Raw genomic sequence first — 18,811 nt, forward strand, 5'->3', positions numbered from 1 at the left:
ACTTGCATTCTGGATACTATTCTTGTAGTGATGAGCAAGGGGCTCAATAGCATTTCAATGGAGAAAATTGAAAAATAGGCTTTGTTTCGTATTAAATATTTTGCCATGCTTTTATGCTGGGGGAGGGAGGACTGTGCAGGAGGTATAATACCTCCTCTGCAAAAAGTCAGTCATTTGTGTTCTTTGGCAAAAAGGCTATAATTTCAATTTTAGTTCATGGTTGTGAAAACCCCTGTGTGTTCAATCAAAAAGCTTTTATGTGCTTTGGAACTGAGGAATGTGGAGTCGTGTTATTAAGCTGAGCCTTATTTCTGTCTCACTCAGCTTTGGAGCGGGGCTGTGAGATGATGCTGATAGCAGTGCTGTATCTGCTAAGTGCACCTTGAGCCATCTCTGCCTGGCTCCAGTGCAGCACCCACGCCTGAGTGGGGCTCACCCCGTGCTGAGATCTAATCAGCTGCCTTTCCTGGCTGGTCACAGATGTACTCCCATGTCTCATTTATCTGGGAGGTGGGAGGAAGAGGGGAAGGAGAGGGAGGTGCCAGAAGAACTTAATCTTATTTCCAGGTCAAATCCAAAGGCTTTTTTGATGGTTTAAGGGCCATTTTGCCTAAATAAGAAATTAATAGGGACTTAGGGGGTTGCCTTTGGTTTTGTATTTAATGAGCAGTGATATAGGAACTTGGTATGTAGAGGTTACGTATCAGCCATCACTGTGTTACGTTGCCTCTTGATTTTATTTCTTGTAAATGCTTCCTTTTGAAAATATCCTTACCTTTAGATTAATGAAAGAAGTTGTACACAAAAAGCTAAATTATAAGGTATCAGTATAGCCCTGCCAGCTTTATGCCAAATACAAATCCACAGGAGACAAACCATTAGTCTTCTGAAACTCAGCTATTATAAAATATCATAAAATTTATCTCATAGAACCATAAAGTGGTTTGGGTTGGAAGAGACCTTAATTGTGCAAGCGTGGTCCATACTACCCTCTAGACTGTCTTCAGAAGGCTTTCAAGACTCATCTTTTTACTTAGGGGTTCTGTTTATGCATTTATAGATGATGTGGCCATTGTCAACCCTTGTAGAAGGAGTTCCTTCCACTAAAATAACTATTATGTGTCTTCCCAGAGCCTTCCTGTTGAACGCCTGCTCATCCTGGTGCAGTGATGCTCACAGCACTCTGTCTCTCTTTTGCATTGACTGATTGCTTTGAGCTTGCCCTGCCATACAGGGGGCACTTTCTGGTCCCTTCACTGCCGGTGCCCTCATTTGCGTGTATTCACTTTGGAAGCAGGAGCAGGGCAGAGACTTGTGGGAGAAAATCATGTCTGATGGCAAAGAGATGGTGGGAATTATGATCCTTGTGATCCCCCAGTACCAACTAACTTTGTGCTGTTGCTGCAGCCTCCTGCTGTTCGCATCTTGTAGGGCCAGGGCAGTGACAGTGCTGGAATGACGCCTCCCTGTGCCAGACGTGGATGTGTTTTGTTGCACTGCTGTCAGAGGGGTGACACCATGTCGCCTCCTGAGTGCCTGGGAGTGTCCCAGGATTGTGCTGCAAGGCCACCTGGAGGCCTGGTGCTCAGAGCAAGTCTCATGCTAAAGGTTGGCTCCTGTCGTAGCCAGCCCTGCTGAGATCAATGCCGCTGCTTAGAGGAGGAGTGGGGAGTGTCTGCTTCGCTCCAGGCAGGCCAGGAATTCCCTCCTCTGGTTTTTAGACTGAGTTTAGTAGCTATACATTAGGGAGAACTTGCACCTTGTGTAAGCAACCTTGTTGACCTGGAGCTAGAGAGTGAATTTTAACTTTTCTGTCCTCTGTCACCTGAATGTCAAAGCATTACCTCAATGTTTTCTTAAGACCAGTTTTAAAATTTAATGCTTTTGTTCTGTTATAAAGCATTTTTGTAGCAGTTCTCAATAGGGGGATGACCATAAGAATGCTTCACTGTATTTTTCAGTTTGGTTAGGTTGCTGTTTTTCATGTTAATGAACATATATTAAGATCTTATTAGACAGCATGGCTGTAAGCAAAGTTCCTGTTGGTCCCACTGGGAAGTTATCTGTGGCAAAGAATTGCAGGATCAGGTCATTATAGTTTCATTTTAGAAAAATGAGTGTGACCTCTACTCGATGTCAAAGCAAATGAAAATCAGTGAAGAAAAATGTTCCCAATTTCTGAGATTTTAGTCTGCAACACATAGCCTGAGTTTGGAGATCCTAACACATAAACAGAGGCTACCATGGCAGAGATTGTCTTTGAGATAACATACTATTAGTTTGATAAGTAATAGTAAAATTAGCCTCTGCTTAAAATCAAATTAAAAATTTAAGTGGAACTGGCAAGGTCCTGGAGTGTGTCGAGGAGTGCCAAGCAGTAGAAACCATCATGGTATTACAGAAGGTAGACAGTGTTAATTACAGAAGTTGTTTGTCCCACAGAGAAGGAGGTTGGTGGTAGCAGTGATTTATTTCAGAGGGCATTTAGTCATTGCACTATTCCTAGACAAGGCTCTGAATTTAAGTGATGCTTAGACTCCTAAATAATGTTTGAAACCAAATTTAGGTGGTTGAGTCATGTATATGTTTTTAAAAGTACTCCTGTCTTTCTGTCAGCCATTTCTACATGGCTGATCTTGGAAGACACAGCACCTACTGGATGTGGTACAGTTAAATAGGAGCTGGGAGCTGAAAGTCTCAAGAGGTTGGTGGATACCTGCCAGCAGCTGCAGTATGGAAGAGGATGATCTGATGTGCCTGGGGTGTTTCTGGAGCTGCTGTGCTCGTGCAGCTGGTTTCTGTGTGCACCTTGCGTCAGAGGCACCTGGAATGCGTCATCTTTGCTGTTGTGTGCACACATCTACCTGGCAGCCCAGAGATCTTGGGCTTGCTCACAGTCACTGGCCTGCACTGGCCCTTTCTCAGGAGTTTCCTAACACCCTGCACCCCGAAATCTAGGCAAATACTGTGCAGAGAGCAAAGGAGGAGAAAATGGAGCATCAAACTGAACCTGAGTTGTATTTGCTGGGCAGTTCAGTCCTCGCTGTGACCCTGAGATATGCAGGCAGTGGGGTGTTTTAGTGAGATTTCAGGGCTGTCTAGCAGTCCTCACTGGGACTGAGGTCCCTTGCATCCCTGGGAGCTCAATCAGGCACCAGGGCTGTGGGATACAGGGGGATAGGTAAGCAGGCACTGGAGTGGGAAGGTATGTAGGCGAACATGGGAGAATTTCACTCATTTGAATTAGTCGGCACAGCATGAAGAACTGTATTGTTTTTTAATATCAAGGGTGTCAGATATGGATTTGTGATCCTGATACTGCATAATCAATTCTCTTCCCTCTGCTGTGCTTTGTCAGGAACAGTTTTGTTCATTTGCAGTCTGTGTTCACGCTTTCCCTCCTGTTTTGCTGTCTTTATAGATTTTTATCTGAAAGCTGAAAATGTTTTTTTGTTGATATTGGGAAGATTGCACCCGCTTTTGGAAATAGGCAAGCAACACAATATGATGATAAAATAGCCATTTGAGATGCATTTATTACTGCTGGTAACACAATAATGTTTTCTGGAATATTTACAGTTCAGAGAGGAGGGTGGATCTCCTCAAGTGTTCAGGAGCTAGTTAATCTCTTTGAACTACTGTCATCTGAAGTTCAGGCATCTTGCTCTAAACTGCCTGACTGGGCACTCTCATGAGACAGCAGAGAAAGGTGTGAAGGGACATAATCCCTTCTGGAGATGTAGATCTTAAATACATCTTTTGTGTCAGCACGGGGTGGGACGGGAAGGATCACTCCCTGGAAATGAGTCTCTCCTCTGACTACAAAGGGAGCCTGAGAGACTTGGTTTGACTTGCTGCCCAAGATTTGGTAGTTACAGTAGGGGAAATGAATCCCAGGCCTGCTCATTTGGCAGTACAAACCTCAATGAAAGTTAGTGGGAGTTAAGGCTTTTGAACCTTCCAAGTGCTGTAGATAATGCCACTATTAAGGTTGATGTTTCCTGTGAGATACTTGCCTGTGTCTGGATTCACAAATGTGATTTGTCAGTTAAGCTTGAGATCAAATTCTTCCAGAGGCCCGTTATGAAGGAAGGAGAATAGTGTGATCCATGATAATGTGAAGGGTTCAGAATCCAATTTTAAATGGTGCAAGCCCTACAGCAATGTAGTTTGTAAGTAATAGAAGGTATTGTTGGGCAGTGATATGCCAAATCTGTGTGCTACATCCATCAGCTCCATTGTTTTTGTATGGTATTTTAGGTTAGAGATTACTTTCATTTTAGAAGTTATTTGAAAATACATCAATTTCTTAGGGATGCAGAGGGAATGTTAGTGGGAATATGCATTTTGCTCTGTCTTCTGAGTTTTATGAGTACAACTTTGCCGAAATGTGGTATTTTTGTAGGCTTCTGTGACCATTTAAAAGCATGATTATTGATGTAAAATGTGACTGTCCAGATGGCAAAGGAGAGGCTAGTGATAAATGGCCTTTGGCACTTTGCCGAGCATGAGTCTTCTGCCCTATTTCTGAGTTGATACCTTTACCTTCTAACATGGACCACCTGTGCATCAGAGCTTGGGGGAGCTGTAGGACTCTTCTGCAGACTCTGCAGACTGTTAGGAGGGGCTGTTTGTGGGGATGATTTGGTCACAAAGGTACTCCATGATTTATGACTGAATCACGTCATACAAATGGACTTCATTTGAAGATTGGTCACTGGTCTTAAGTGGTACTTTTTGTGTTGCTAGAGACTGCTTGAATTGTTTTATTCTCTGCGTTTTGAGTCAGGGGGGTCCTTAGGTTTGACAGCTTGTGCTGAGTTGAAGTGCTGTGCACTGAGGATCACCATGGCATCACTAGGTGAGTGGTAGCTGAGTATTAGGTTCTGTTGCACATGATGTAGGTCAGGAATGAGCTTATATATATATATATATATATATACACACACATACTTTTCCTCTGAATTACTTTTCTAGCAGTTGATCTGCAGAGCATGTAAATGCTGCAGTTTGTTAGAGTCCCTGCTAAATACCTTCTTCAAAGTGGCAGAGAGACAGCCCATACATCTCTACCAGTACTCTTCAGTGGTGAGATACTGAAGTGCGTTTGGGTAAATGTTGCATCTTCCTTCTCTCTCATGCTTCCCTCCCCCCTCTCTGTTTTGTTTGTTTCAGGTTCTCGGCCTTTTTGGATCTACACAGTGGAAGTTGCATCTTGTGTATGGCGTGGTTAAGCTTGCAGCCTGTCACCTCGGCCTTCCTCCATTTTGGGCTGGTTACTTTTGTGCTGTTTTTGCATGGTTTGCAGGTGGATGCTGGCCTGACGGGAGACTCAACCAGTACAGTACAAAACAGCTCGTGTTCAGGATCTTTTGACTGCAAGGAGGGTGTTATCCTGCCAATATGGTACCCAGAAAACCCATCCCTTGGGGACAAAATTGCCCGTGTTATCGTATACTTTGTAGCGCTGATCTACATGTTCCTTGGAGTCTCCATCATTGCAGATCGTTTCATGGCATCTATAGAGGTCATTACATCACAGGAGAAAGAAATAACAATTAAGAAACCCAATGGAGAGACCACAACAACCACGATTCGGATTTGGAATGAAACTGTTTCCAACTTGACCCTCATGGCTCTGGGCTCCTCTGCTCCTGAGATCCTCTTGTCTCTGATAGAAGTGTGTGGGCACGGATTCATGGCTGGAGACCTGGGGCCATCTACAATTGTTGGCAGCGCTGCTTTCAATATGTTTATCATCATTGCCATCTGTGTCTATGTGATCCCTGATGGGGAAACCAGGAAGATAAAACACCTGAGGGTTTTCTTTGTCACAGCTGCATGGAGCATCTTTGCTTACATCTGGTTATACATGATCCTTGCTGTCTTCTCTCCAGGTGTGGTTCAGGTTTGGGAAGGCCTGCTCACGCTGTTTTTCTTTCCACTTTGTGTCGTTCTGGCTTGGATAGCAGATAGACGTCTGCTTTTCTACAAGTATATGCACAAAAAGTACCGTACTGATAAGCACAGGGGCATTATCATAGAATCAGAAGGTGATCACCCTAAGGGAATTGAGATGGATGGCAAGATGATGAACTCTCACTTTCTAGATGGGAACTTAGTGACTGTGGAGGGGAAGGAGGTAGATGAATCTCGCAAAGAGATGATCCGGATCCTAAAGGACCTGAAGCAAAAGCACCCAGAAAAGGACTTGGACCAGCTGGTGGAGATGGCCAACTACTACGCCTTGTCTCATCAGCAGAAGAGCAGAGCCTTTTATCGCATTCAAGCAACCAGAATGATGACAGGAGCTGGCAATATTCTGAAAAAACATGCAGCTGAGCAAGCCAAGAGAACCACTAGCTTGCATGAGGTACGGCCAGAAGAACCCGAGGAATTCATCTCCAAAATTTATTTTGACCCATGCTCCTACCAGTGTCTTGAGAACTGTGGTGCTGTTCTCCTGACAGTGGTGCGGAAAGGAGGGGACATGTCCAAGACCATCTATGTGGACTATAAAACAGAGGATGGCTCTGCCAACGCTGGTGCTGACTATGAGTTCACAGAGGGGACTGTTGTCTTGAAATCCGGGGAGACCCAGAAGGAGTTCTCTGTGGGAATTATTGATGATGACATCTTTGAGGAAGATGAGCATTTCTTTGTGCGGCTCAGTAATCTCCGTGTGGTGGAGAGTGAGGAGCCTCCAGAGCTCAGTAACTCCCCATACCCAAAGGCCATGTTGGCTTCTCCTTGTGTGGCCACAGTGACTATCCTGGACGATGACCACGCTGGCATCTTCACATTTGAGTGTGACATTATACACGTCAGTGAGAGCATTGGTGTGATGGAAGTCAAAGTCCTAAGGACATCAGGTGCGCGGGGTACAGTCATAGTGCCATTTAGGACAGTAGAAGGGACAGCAAAAGGAGGTGGCGAAGACTTTGAAGACACTTACGGGGAGTTGGAGTTCAAGAATGATGAAACTGTGTAAGTACGCCATTCATTTCTGTTCTCGGGTCTAGTTATGGTATTTAACCCCACATTTTGAGTCCATTACAGGTGGATGCTGACAAGGGACAGGCTCCTTTTCTTCAGCTTTCTATCAGTTTCCCTACTTACCTCTATCAGGCAAGAGCCGACAGCAGGATTTAAGAGCTCAAAGCTCTTGTCCCTTCCCTCTTGGGAATGACAAACTGAGGCTTAGAAATACTGGGGATCAGGGATAGGAAGAAAATATATAATTCTCTGAGGTCCTGTAATAAAGCTAAGGGTTAATGGAGAGTTAAGGTAGAGAGAGAAGGAAAAAGATGAGGTTTTACTTGGCTGGGCAAATACGGGAAAGCCTCTTTTTGAGCACCGAACATAGGGAACACAGAACTTTGTTGCAATCCCTAGATTAAAGGTTCATAACAATTATTCCCAGGCATGTGAGAGCTACTCAGTAGTCCTTGGGTTTTATTTTCACATGAGCGATACTTCATACCTGTGTCCCTAGGCTTGCCTGTGCAACTGGCAGGTCTGTGTGGCAGCTAATTCCCAGCACAGGCACAGCTGCAAAGCTATTCTGCTGAACCTGAAATCCCTGCAGCTTTTATGACTCTATAGTCTACCTATATTCCCTACATCACCTTCTCTATGATCGCTGTATGTCTGTTCATTTGCTACCTGTGGTTTTTTCCCCCCTTATAAAATACTGTGGCAAATGGCAAGTATGGTCTAAAGCATTACAGATCACAGCCTGCCCATGTGGCTCCATGACCCAGTGTTTTCATACAGAATAAAGAAGGGAAGCAGCACCCATCCTATTAATTCGGCTTTTTTTATTGCATACTAAGTAGCTGATGCTAAGCTAGGAAGTAATAAAGACCAGAGAGGCGATAATGTCTAATTGCTCTAAGTACCTGTTGTTAACAAAAGTGAGGAATGAGAAAAGTCCCTTAGTTGAGCAGGGAGAAGGACAGAGGTGTGAGCCTGGTGCTAAAAGTCCTAAGTGCCTAGTTCCTTTTGTTAAAAATCTAATCACTTGATCTATCACAGGAAGAATTGTGCGGCTTGCATCTGACATCAGAGAAAGGAAATATTTGTACCAAACCTCCCAAGGATGTGCCCAGAAGGATGTTAATATATTAAATTCTGCAAAGTAGGGATGTCCTAATTTGATAGGCCCTTCTGTTTTAGCCCACTAAACTGTTTAATCCAGCTAATATCCACAGTCTTGATGCTTGATTATAAGTATATGTTCTTCCTGTTAGAGGAAGAGAAGCTCCTGTTGGCTGGTTTCAGCCAGTGTCAGAGCTGGAAGGGGGTCAGCTGTCCTAATCTGGCCTTTTTGAGAAGATGGACCATGCAGGTCAGTCTCCTTAGCTGAACCACAAGCTAATTTCTGTGGAGAAAGCAAAGAAGAATGTTAGGTTTGTGGTTACAGTCTCTTGTGAGCAGGCTACCTAAAATATGATGGGTACTACTTTGCTTTAGCCAGGTCTTGAAGCAGAGACTTTCCTTGCTTGAAGAAGACCATCACTGAAAGGCCAGCAGATCTGGGGTAACAGAGAGTACTCAGAGCTGTACTCCCTTTCTCTCATGTGCTGGCTAATGGAAGACTTCTTTTTGTCTTTGAAAAGTGGGACAGAAGGTCAGAGCATACCTACAGAGTTGCTTCACTTGGGTTAAAACAAATTGTTTTCAGCAGAACCTTGTGGCACAGACTCCAATAAAAAAAAAGGCAGTCCAGAAAACAAGTATGTGTAAGTTGCTTAACACTGTAGTTTTTGACCCAGCAGTGACGCAGAGCATAGACAGGACATTTGTAGTGTATTTAAAATGGTGGCCACACCTGATGCATTAATGAGACTTTCACTTCTGCATCAGAAGCCTACTGAGAACAAAGCCCACTAGCCTCAGTGGCCATGAAGATCATGTGGCTAGCAGATTTTAATTTATTTTGAAGCTGGAATTAGTGTAGTGGCTCAACATTGCATTTAATCAAGCTAATATGCCTAACAGGGAGGGAGATGATATCAGCCAGCACATATCTTTATTCACTCCCTATTTACTCCTTTATTCATACCTCCAGGAATTATAGGAATGAAATTTTAGTCTGGAAACATGGAGGTAGTTTTCACTAATCAGTCTTTGGCCTTTAAATTCAGCAAACACAGGTCAGTTGCTGCATTTTGCCAGCTCCTCTTTGAGGTCCAGGTTGTAGCAGCTGTGGAAACCTGGAAGCAGTAGTAGGTGGGTTTAATATTTTCTTCCTTCTCTGCTTTCTAAATCTGAATGCAGAAAAATAATTTTGGTATTATACCTATTATTTAGGCTACAAATAAATTTGAAGCAATTTAAATCTGAATTTTGGACTTCAGACCCATAATGCTGCTATTCCAACAAACAGTTTGCTTAGCCCAGTTTGGGAAGATGGGTGGATAGGGTGTTTGGTACAGTTTCGCTGACCCAGAGGGCAGTGCATGAGTCACAGAATTGCTTGGTACAAGGCTGTCTGAAGACACTGGGTCACCAAATAGCCAGAGCTGTGCCTGGCTAAATATTTGAGTCTGCCTCTTAGATGCCTTGCCACTGAGGGGGATTCACCACGAGGTATTGACATCCCCTGCACAGTGAAGGGGGAACCAGGAGTCCACCAAGCTCAGTGCAGAACAGAGAGGACAGCAGGGAGACTAAGATGGTCAGCAGGCAATACAGTGGGAGGCAGAAAGCAGCGAGAAGTTAACGTGCTCCCCACTTCAGCCTACTGTTTAGATCCTTGCCTAAGAAAAATGGAATTTGGGCTCTAGTTTCCATGCTGGTGTAAAACTCCTACACCAGCATGTCCACCTCACTGCCTTAACCTTCACAGTCTTCTCATGGAGTCACTTTGATAAGATTTTTTGACTCGTGGAGGAGACAAATTATTTAACAGCATCTTGCAAACACGTAAGACAGTGCTGAGCTTTGCCGTGGCTATGCACATATGCTAAGGATCTGCAGAACTGCAGGCACAGAGAAGCACTGATCTGTGTAAACTGAAGGAGAGCAAAGCTTCAGTTCATGCTCTCAGCTTGCTCTCTATCACATGAACTTAAAAACTCACATTGTGCAGCAGCAGGCAATCTGTAAGCAGTTTGTAGGTTGGCCTCCTGAAGTGTAGCAATGGCTAAATTAATTTGGGGGGGGGGGATTGGATTACACAGCACCCCTGATATCAAACTGTAGGAGAAGTGCTGCCACCTACCAGGGCCAAGGATAAGGGCTTTCCCTGGAAACTAAACTAAAGGGGGAACAGGCCTTCACTTAGATATAACAGGACAAAGCAAACAGTCTCACGAGTGGTTTTGAGAGGCTTTCCCTAAAATATATGGGACCAAAAAAAAGCTGAGTTGGTTTGAGCTTTACAGAACAAGAGGGAAATGGGTCCTGCCAGCGGGTCTTGCTTATTGCCCCTGTGATTCTTTCTAGACTAACACAGTCAAAGTTTCCTTACTCACTTTTGGGTGGGAGCACAAGAGAAGATGCTGAGAATGCAGGCTGAGACGAGGGGTATTGAAACAATGAAATATTACTGAAATATGGTTCTATGCAGAGTGTGTGTGTTTGTATGTATGCATGGGTGTGTTTGAGTGTTGGATAGCTGTGAATCAAGCCATATAATCTTGAATGCTGTTGTTTGTTGAGAAGGGAGTTGTTCAAATCGCAAATATTTGATTATGCTGCCTCCTTTTCAATACATTTTTTATTTCTGAATTCCTGTTCCAGTGAGGGCCAGATATAAACTAAGCAGCTAAAGTGGAATCCTAGCTCTCTTGTTGACCAAAAGGATCAATCAACTCAAAAGCTTCTTTTTTTTTTTTTTTTTTTTTTTTTTTGGCAAAATGACTGAATACTTTTATTTTAAATTATTTTGTATGGAAATAAATGTTAGGTTCTTGAAGGTATGAAAAAGTAGAAGAATGATTGACCTTGCTGCTTTATCATGTCTCAGCAATAAAGAAATCATTAAGAGCCAGAAGCAAAAAAATGAATTGAGTTTTAAAGGATTTTTTTTTTTTACATTAGAAAGAGAGCTCCTATCAAGTCATTAAATTTAATTTAAATTTTCTCTGTTTAAATTGTTTCTTCTGTTTAAAACTGTTGAAATTCATATCGAAATTTGTCTGTGTCTTGTTTTAGAACGTTTGGAAAGATACACAAGTTACCAATGGCTAGCTGATATGCTAGACAATAATGAGGATCTGCTGTGGCCCTGTCACTTGCAGCAGCTGTACTGACTTAAGGCTTACTAGATGCCTTTGTTGCTTGCTAAGTTGCTTGCAGGACTTGCAGGCTACTAGAATTACAGCTATTGTGTGGCTCAGGAAGGCTATTGAGAGATGCTGTGGTGTTGAACTGGTATTCAGTGGGCTGCACAGCCTCTTTCCAAGTCAGCTTGGCTGAACTTTGGTAGCATATGGGAGCCTAGAGTCCCTTATCTATGTGTGTGTTAGGCAGAGTGCTTGGTGTCAGAGGGGCTGTCTACTCCTATTATACAGAGACTGCTGGAGACAAACATATGGGGACACTGTCTTGATAGGCATTGAGATATTCTTCCTTCCCTTCAGGATTTGGGTAGGATGTCGTGCAAGTTGCATGTTGCCTCTCCTTGTCTGCTTCTCCCCAGAGAATCCCACAGGCTGCTGTGTGCATGGCTGTGTCTGCACCATGAATCACTGTGAGCCTTGGGCTGTCTCCCAGGATGTGCTTAGTTTGGTAATGCTGGTCTTCCAAAGGGCTGCCATGGCACTGTGCAGTGAAAAATCATCCTCCTGTTGGGGGCTTCAGGCACTTTCTGGCAGGGGGCTCATGAAATGCATGTCTTTGTGTGCACGTGGTGGCTGGAGGTGGTCCTGTCTGCACCAAGGTCACCTTGGTGCTGTGCCCCAAGGCTGCTGGTTAGCAGTTGCCCAGAGCAGACAGCACATGCTGGTGCTGCTGCCCTCTCTCCTGTGTGTTGTACCACCCTTGTTTGGTAGGAAGGTCAGTATCCCTTTCCCCTCCTTTTCCCCTCCTGTCCAACGGGGGTTGGACACAGAGACCCTGGGCCCTAACCCCTTGCTCTCTTGCCTGCCGTGATGGCTCTTGGCTTCTTCCAGCAGATCTGGTCATGGTGATGGGGGAGAAAAGGGAGCGTTGGTTTTCTGCTTGAAGGATGTCACGCTGAGGTTTAGCACCCCTTATTGGCCTTCCTTTTTGCCAGGCAGCACTTGAGGAAACTGTCAACCTAATTTTTGAATTTGATCACCTACACAGTTGTGGTTGTGTCATTTTGAGGGGAATGCTATTATTGATACTTAGCTCTTCTGTTTGGTATTTCTTCAGTAGATCTCCTAGCACTTTGCAAAGGAGATTGAGAGACAGTATTCCCATTTTGCAGATGTGGAAAAAATACAGAGAAAGTGACTTGTCTTCCTTCTGGATTACTGACCAGATCAAAAGCAAAGACATGAATAAAAACTGATCTCCCTGAACTGCTGACCTGTGCTCTATCCAGAGAAGGTCTGTGTGCATCAAGCTTATAGTTTTGCATTACTCAGGACCACATTGTATTTTTGCAGATTCACTGACCTCTCTTCAGCTGTTGAGAGTCAGGATGGTACAGGTGTAGGCAGTAACTGGAATATCTCACTATTCCCCCAAGCTGACAACAGGAGCTGCAGTTTTGGATGTTCATTTTCCTAAATTAAATTTTGGCTACATGACATGGAGGTCTGCTGCATCAGCAGACTTTGCTTTATTTATATCAGCTGTGATTACACCAATTAATGACCAAGGTAATAACAAAATTATTTTGGTACTTGAATCTGAAATCTTATTCAATAGCTGTCATACACCATACACTGACCCTAAGGCTCTGGTTCTGAGAAGACAGCCTTCAAAAAAATAAGACTTATTAGTGGGACTCCAGGCAATGAGAATTTGTTATGTGAGGCTGATGCTTTCCTTCTCTCAGGAGGGAATGCTTCCTGCCCATTACAGCCTACTGAGATTGAATCCTCTAAACTTTTCTCTAGTTTGTCTCTATTAGTAGGTAGGCACCCTCTGGCTTTCTTTTCCTGCTTCTACAGTTAAATTAGAAGTTCTTGATCCCTATTTTAATTCACATTAAAGCAAAACAGTAGCAGACGCCCTCAAGTTAAGCAAACTTGCCCCCCACTATTTTGCCATTGATAAAGGCTGTTGTATTTGCTTTTTGCTGTGAAATTCTCCTGTCAGTTTTCTTAGCAGTATCTCAGCAGTATTTAATTTAACTGAATTCCTTTACATACATGCGCAGATGCTTTAATTTCTGCTACAGTCTGTCCCACTGTGAAGTCTAGGTGACGTGACCTGCAGGGGATTAGTGTAAGGTGTCAGGGGACTGTTTCTGGAATGTCTGTAAAACCAGCCTGCAGAAATGTGAGACCTTGACACCGCACTGGGAAGAAGAGAAGCCCTGAGCTGACCTTTACCTTCCCAGATAGTCCTGTTGGCAGGTGTCAGGGGGATACACTTGCCCTCTGTCCATGAAGGACAAGCAACATCCTGTCTCAGGGACTGTGACTTCTTGCCCAGAGGCATTATGTGACAGTGTTAAATGGGGGAGGCCTGGGGCTCCAGCTCAAAACTGAGGCACGTGGCAGAGATCAGCTCTTCAGCAGCTCCTGGGAAGCTTATGGATTCTTCAAGAAGGCCCTTCAGATGGACATTCTGCAATGTATAGGAGAGGGCAGTGAAATTCCTAGTTTAGGGCAAACACAGGGAAATTCACCCTGACAAATGACACAACCAAGTTTTGGATTTAAAAACAAACAAAGGACCAGAACTGGTCCAAGATAAAACAAGTTTACTGTGGTTTTCCCTGCTTAACTCACACTGACTCATGCCTTACTGAGTGGAGCCCCTTTGCAAAACGAGTAACTTAGAGGTCATGCTGTCTACACACAGGGTTAGAGGCACAGGTTGTATTTGTTTCCCACATGTAAAGAAGAAGGAGAAAGCACAGTTTGAGTGATGAAGCTTCAGGGGATTAAGAAGAGATGCTGGTGGCAAGCTTGATGGACATCCCATCATATGTGCTGGGAGTTTTTTGGAAAGCCAACAGTGGGAATGCTACTTATGGCATCATTATGAAGTGTCTGTGACTCTGACTTCTAACAAATCAGAGTGTCAGTAGAATTTGTGTTAAGTTTGGGCTTATCCTTCTGTAAATGAGATGAAGAGAACAACGGTGTCTAAAGTATCCCCACCTAGAGGTCCTTCAGGCTGTTTTTGATGTGATTAAAGAGGAGCTGCTCATGGTGCAAGATGGCAGTGGTTTCAAATAAGAGCTGATTTACCTGTTGCTAGCAGTGGGATTTGGTTTTTATTTACTTCATGTCAGGAAAAAAGGTGATAAAAGAATTTGCTATGCTGGCTGATTGAAGCACCAGGGACCAAGTTCATCCTCCATTTAGCTTCAGTGAAAACAGCAGATTAAAGCTGGGAGGAATGTGGACTCATACATATTTACAGCTGTCTTAGCAGATGGGCTGTTGACAGATGAGGCCCCTCAAGTCTCTGCCTGGGTGCTGGGTGCCAGCATGTACTGCTGAGAGCATTGTAGCTGAAGTCAGTCCTGGTGTTGAGCAGGCACTGGCTGCTTCCTGGATCGGACCCTTTAGGTGAATTGTGCTGGAAGGGCAGTGAGATAGGAATCTGAATGTCAGATAGCACCAGTTCTTCCTGCCAGGCTTTACAGGAACTGTCCTTAGGAGGCTGGTGGAGACATCTGCTGAGGTGCCACAAAGCCTGAGCAGCTTCATGTGGAGCATGGTGCAGCCCCAGATGTGGACTGCAGTAACTGGAAACCTTCCTCTGAACAGCACATTCCTAACAGCTCCTGCTTATCCTGCCTCTCTCCTTCCACATCCTCATGTGGAGACCTTCTGGGTGTTAAAAGCAGACCAGGACTTGATGCTCTACTCCATGTGAGCAAAAGCCACGGCTCTGTTCTCCTGCTCCTTTTGTTAGATGGTGGAAAATCTCCTTTGGTGTTTCCTGTGCTGGGCAAGAAAGAGACTTCTTTCTTCCCTGTTCACCTCTCTAAAGAGATTCCAGGAGTGGTTGCTCCTGCCTGTGCTGTGGCTGTTTGGCTGAGTGTGTCGTTGATGTTTTATCTCCTGCTGCACCTCTTTAGTGATCTATGTAAAAGGATGTTGTTAAAGTGAAATGGGTTAGGAATTACCTTTTGTGCTTCTGTTTTTCTTTCCATGAGATCAGCAAGCCAAATGTGTCCTGCTCTCAGAAAATTACCTACCTGAGCACTGTGCTGCTTGACTTTTATCATTTAAAGAGAAAAGGGTGATAAAATGATCAATGTTTAACATAGAAATTTTGCTCCACTTACCTGTGCTTTATCTGTTTTCCCTCCTGGGTTGGTCTCTCCTTTGCCTCATCTGCTTGAGAGTTTTGGTTTAATACTGCTATTCCCGTTTCCCTCAGTAAAGACAACTAGATCACAATGCTGTTTAGAAAGGATGTGCTGGGACCAGTGCATTGGCTTTGCAAGATATCAAATGCTCTGTTTTCTAAGACATCAGAAATGGTTACTTTTGGGGTGCGTTGTGGCGGGCTTTGGTAGCTCACAGTAGTTTTCTCATTCTGTGTTGTAACTGGGAAGAGGGAACATGTGAATTGGCAGTTTTTCCCAGATGTGTCCTGTTAGCTAACACCACCAGAGGTGGGCAGACCTCTGAATAATGCAGGAGCACAGTAAGCTGACTATGTATGAGCAATAACTGCTTGCCTAGTAGCTGGGCTCCCAGGGTTTCATCAGCTGGATCCTGCAGACCCGTGCCTGAAAGCTGTGACAGGGTCCTGAAAGCCAGGGAGGAGCCTGGCTACTGCTGGTGTGAGAGGCTGTAGCACTGGGAAAGCATGAGGAGCTGAGCACACTATCTCAGTGGCATGGTGCCTGTCCTATTGCAAAGTCCTAATTTTCTGTGATTAGCAAATTCTTGACATAATTGTATTTCTTGCTCTTTTTGTGGCCTGAGAAGTGGAGCAGTGCTAGACATGGTCTGTGGGAGTCAGGGCTGATGGCAGCTTCAGTAGGTCATTAGACTTTGTGGTGGGCAGCTGGTGCTGGCTTTCCCTTGAGGTACTGACAAAAAAAAAAGTCAGAGGCCTCATTAACCCATCCTTTATATGGTATGGGGCAGCAAAACCCAGCATAACAGATGTGACATCCCCCCTGGCTTGACAGTGAGCTGTAGACAGCAGAGGCCGAGCAGGAGAGAAGTGCAGAGTGGTTTTCTTGGAGCACAGTGCCCAGGAGAGAGGGTAAAGAGCAAAGGATCTGCTGCTTGAAGTGACAGGTGGGTTTTTTCTTCTCTAAGCTCTGTGTGGAGTAGTAGAACCCCTCTGTGTTCCTGTGCAGTGCTTTTGGCCATCCAGGAGGCCAAAAGCATCACCTGGAGGAGGTGAGGTGCCATGGTGCAGAGGCAGCAGGGCAGCTGTCTTTGCTAGCCTGGTGCTGCAGCTCTCCTGGGAAGATCTGGTTGATGACAGAAAAACTCAGCGAGTCCAGACTGAAATGAAGAGCAAAGTCCAAGGATGAAACAGGCCACTGGCTTTGGGTGCCCAGGCAATGGAAGCATGGCCAGCCTCAACTTTGTGCTGGGGTCACTCTGTCTGGCTCTGAGGGGCCAGGGTGGTCTTTCACAGCTCTGGGGCATTTGAAGGCAGGACAAATGGAGGAGCAGGCTGAGGGAGGACCTTTCCCAGCATATGCTGTATTGACTGGAGTCCATGAATGCCCTAGCCTGAGACAAGGGCATTCAATGCCCTCCAAATGCCTTTGGAGACAGCTTCTTGGAGTCTTTCTAAAGAAGACTGAGATTCCCTCGTGCACGTAGCCTGACTTGTCATACCTCATGTGGCGCCGTATTTCCTGTCCCCACTCTGGGAATGGAGCCCAGCAGTTGCCTGGGCAGGGAATGGTGACTGCTGTTGGCAAGGGATTTCTCCCTTGTGGTGTAGGGCTGTCCTGGTGGCAAGCAAAGGAGTTTCTCAGGGCTGTGAGGTTGTGGAGGAGAGGAACAAGTATGCAGCATCAACAAACTTCTGCTAAGGGTACCTTTCTTTCAATCTGATGGGGGGAGATGATTTTTTAAAATGAATTGCTGTATAAGGTAATGGCCTGCTCCCTGGAGAGAACATCTAATGGAATGAAAGGGTATCTCTATCTTGTTTTGGGCGGTGAGAGCTTCCTCGAACTGCTGCCCAGAATACTTGTGAGACACCCTATAATTCAATTAGAAGTACCCTCCAGGGAGCATATAATTATATCATATCTATGAAACATAATGACAGCCCCCTCATATCACATGGTGAGCAACTGTCTGCTGCTGCCCAGAACCTTTCACCGGTAAGGAACTAATCTGCTTAGCACAGATTGAACTCGGTGGTGTACAGTGCTTACCCAAATGCTTCTGAAGGGAATCCCTGCCAGCAGAATAAACCTGTTAGCAGCATGTGAGCATCACTGCACCCGCATTTCTCTCCCCAGCCTTCAGGCCATTCCAACCAGGGCAGTTCACCTGCACCTTTGCCATCTTCTCTAAAGCTGCTTGGGAATTTTAAAGACTGGGAGGTTTTCTTTATGCCTTTAAACTTGTCTTTTTGCCCCTTATTGTGTAGTTATAGCCAGTGATACAGTGTGCGCTGCAGGGATTGAGGTCCATAATAGGCAATGTGCTACCATTCTGCTGGTAGTTTGTAAGATTTCAGTACAAGTTAGGATGTTGTGGGAGGAAGAGCAATTGTACCACCAGTTGAAATGAGTTTCCCTGGTGTGAACCACAGCATTGCAGCATCTCAAAAGGTTTTAGACTAGAAGTGAGGAACACTGACCGCCACGTAGAGGACTTCTGTGGGATACTGTATTTCCAATTAATTCTCACAAGAGGCATCAGCTTCAGTCAATCTGCAGAAGACTGTAGAGGGAGAACAGGGTGGGGTGTTGGTGTGACTTTCAAGTACCCAAGGAAATCCTGTGGGAGAATTTCCTGACCCACAGTAGAAGTCAGTTGGGAAACAGCATTGTCTGCCTTGTGACTGAAGAGTAGCCCTAGTCCAGAGAGGACTGACGATGCTCTGCCAAGATTGGGCTGCCCCCCATCCTGCTGTAGTTAGTTCAGCAGCCTCAGATGGCTCTCACAGAAAGCTCATCCACCCGCATGAGTAAACTCATCTACCTGTCACAGGATTGTAGTTGCTGTAGGTACTGTTGAGTTGCTGTCTGTCAGCCTCCGAGTGTCTTTTTGCCCTCGGATCCCAGAGCTCTAAGGGAGTTGGACACCTCTGGAATATGAGACAAGGACCTTTGAGAGATTATAGAGACAGTGGATGAGCGAGGTTTCCTCCCATTAGGAAGAAGGAGAACATCATGCTGAACTTGAAGACAATGGATCTGAGTCCCAACGTGTGTCCTTGACTGCCATTTTGGGGGTGAATCTCCACAGGGGGAGCTGAGTTTTTTTTAGATGGCACTAGGGTGCAACATCTTTTTTAGGAAGGAATTCTTCACAGAAATGGTGTTTGGATAGTGGAAAGGGCAGGGAGGTGTTGGTGTAGTCACCATCCCTGGAGGTGTTTAAGGAAAGGCCAGTGGAGCTCAGTGTCTGGTCTGGGTGACAAGGCGATGTTTGGTCATAGGATGAACTCAGTGCATCACAGAGGTCTCCTCCAACCTAACTGATTCTGTGATCTCTGTGATTCTCTCCTTGGGGATAGTTCCCTGAGGAATCACCAGCCATCAGGG

The 18,811-nt window shown here is 44.9% G+C and overlaps 1 protein-coding gene across 12 annotated transcripts in view; it reads left to right on the plus strand.

The window, feature by feature from the left end:
* Positions 1-18,811, plus strand: part of SLC8A3 (solute carrier family 8 member A3) — a 113,057-nt gene that overhangs the window by 14,866 nt on the left and 79,380 nt on the right. For 9 of the 12 annotated variants that reach the window (XM_063159218.1, XM_063159217.1, XM_063159225.1 and 6 more), the window contains one exon: positions 5,176-6,987. In XM_063159218.1, the coding sequence (XP_063015288.1) occupies positions 5,222-6,987 (1,766 nt within the window). In that variant the 5' untranslated portion in view covers positions 5,176-5,221. Of the gene's footprint in view, positions 1-3,681; positions 4,862-5,175; positions 6,988-18,811 lie in introns of those variants that run through there. The other 3 variants (XM_063159221.1, XM_063159219.1, XM_063159229.1) reach the window with 3 other exon arrangements.

Source organism: Melospiza melodia, chromosome 6 (genome assembly GCF_035770615.1).
Source record: "Melospiza melodia melodia isolate bMelMel2 chromosome 6, bMelMel2.pri, whole genome shotgun sequence".
Taxonomy (NCBI): domain Eukaryota; kingdom Metazoa; phylum Chordata; class Aves; order Passeriformes; family Passerellidae; genus Melospiza; species Melospiza melodia.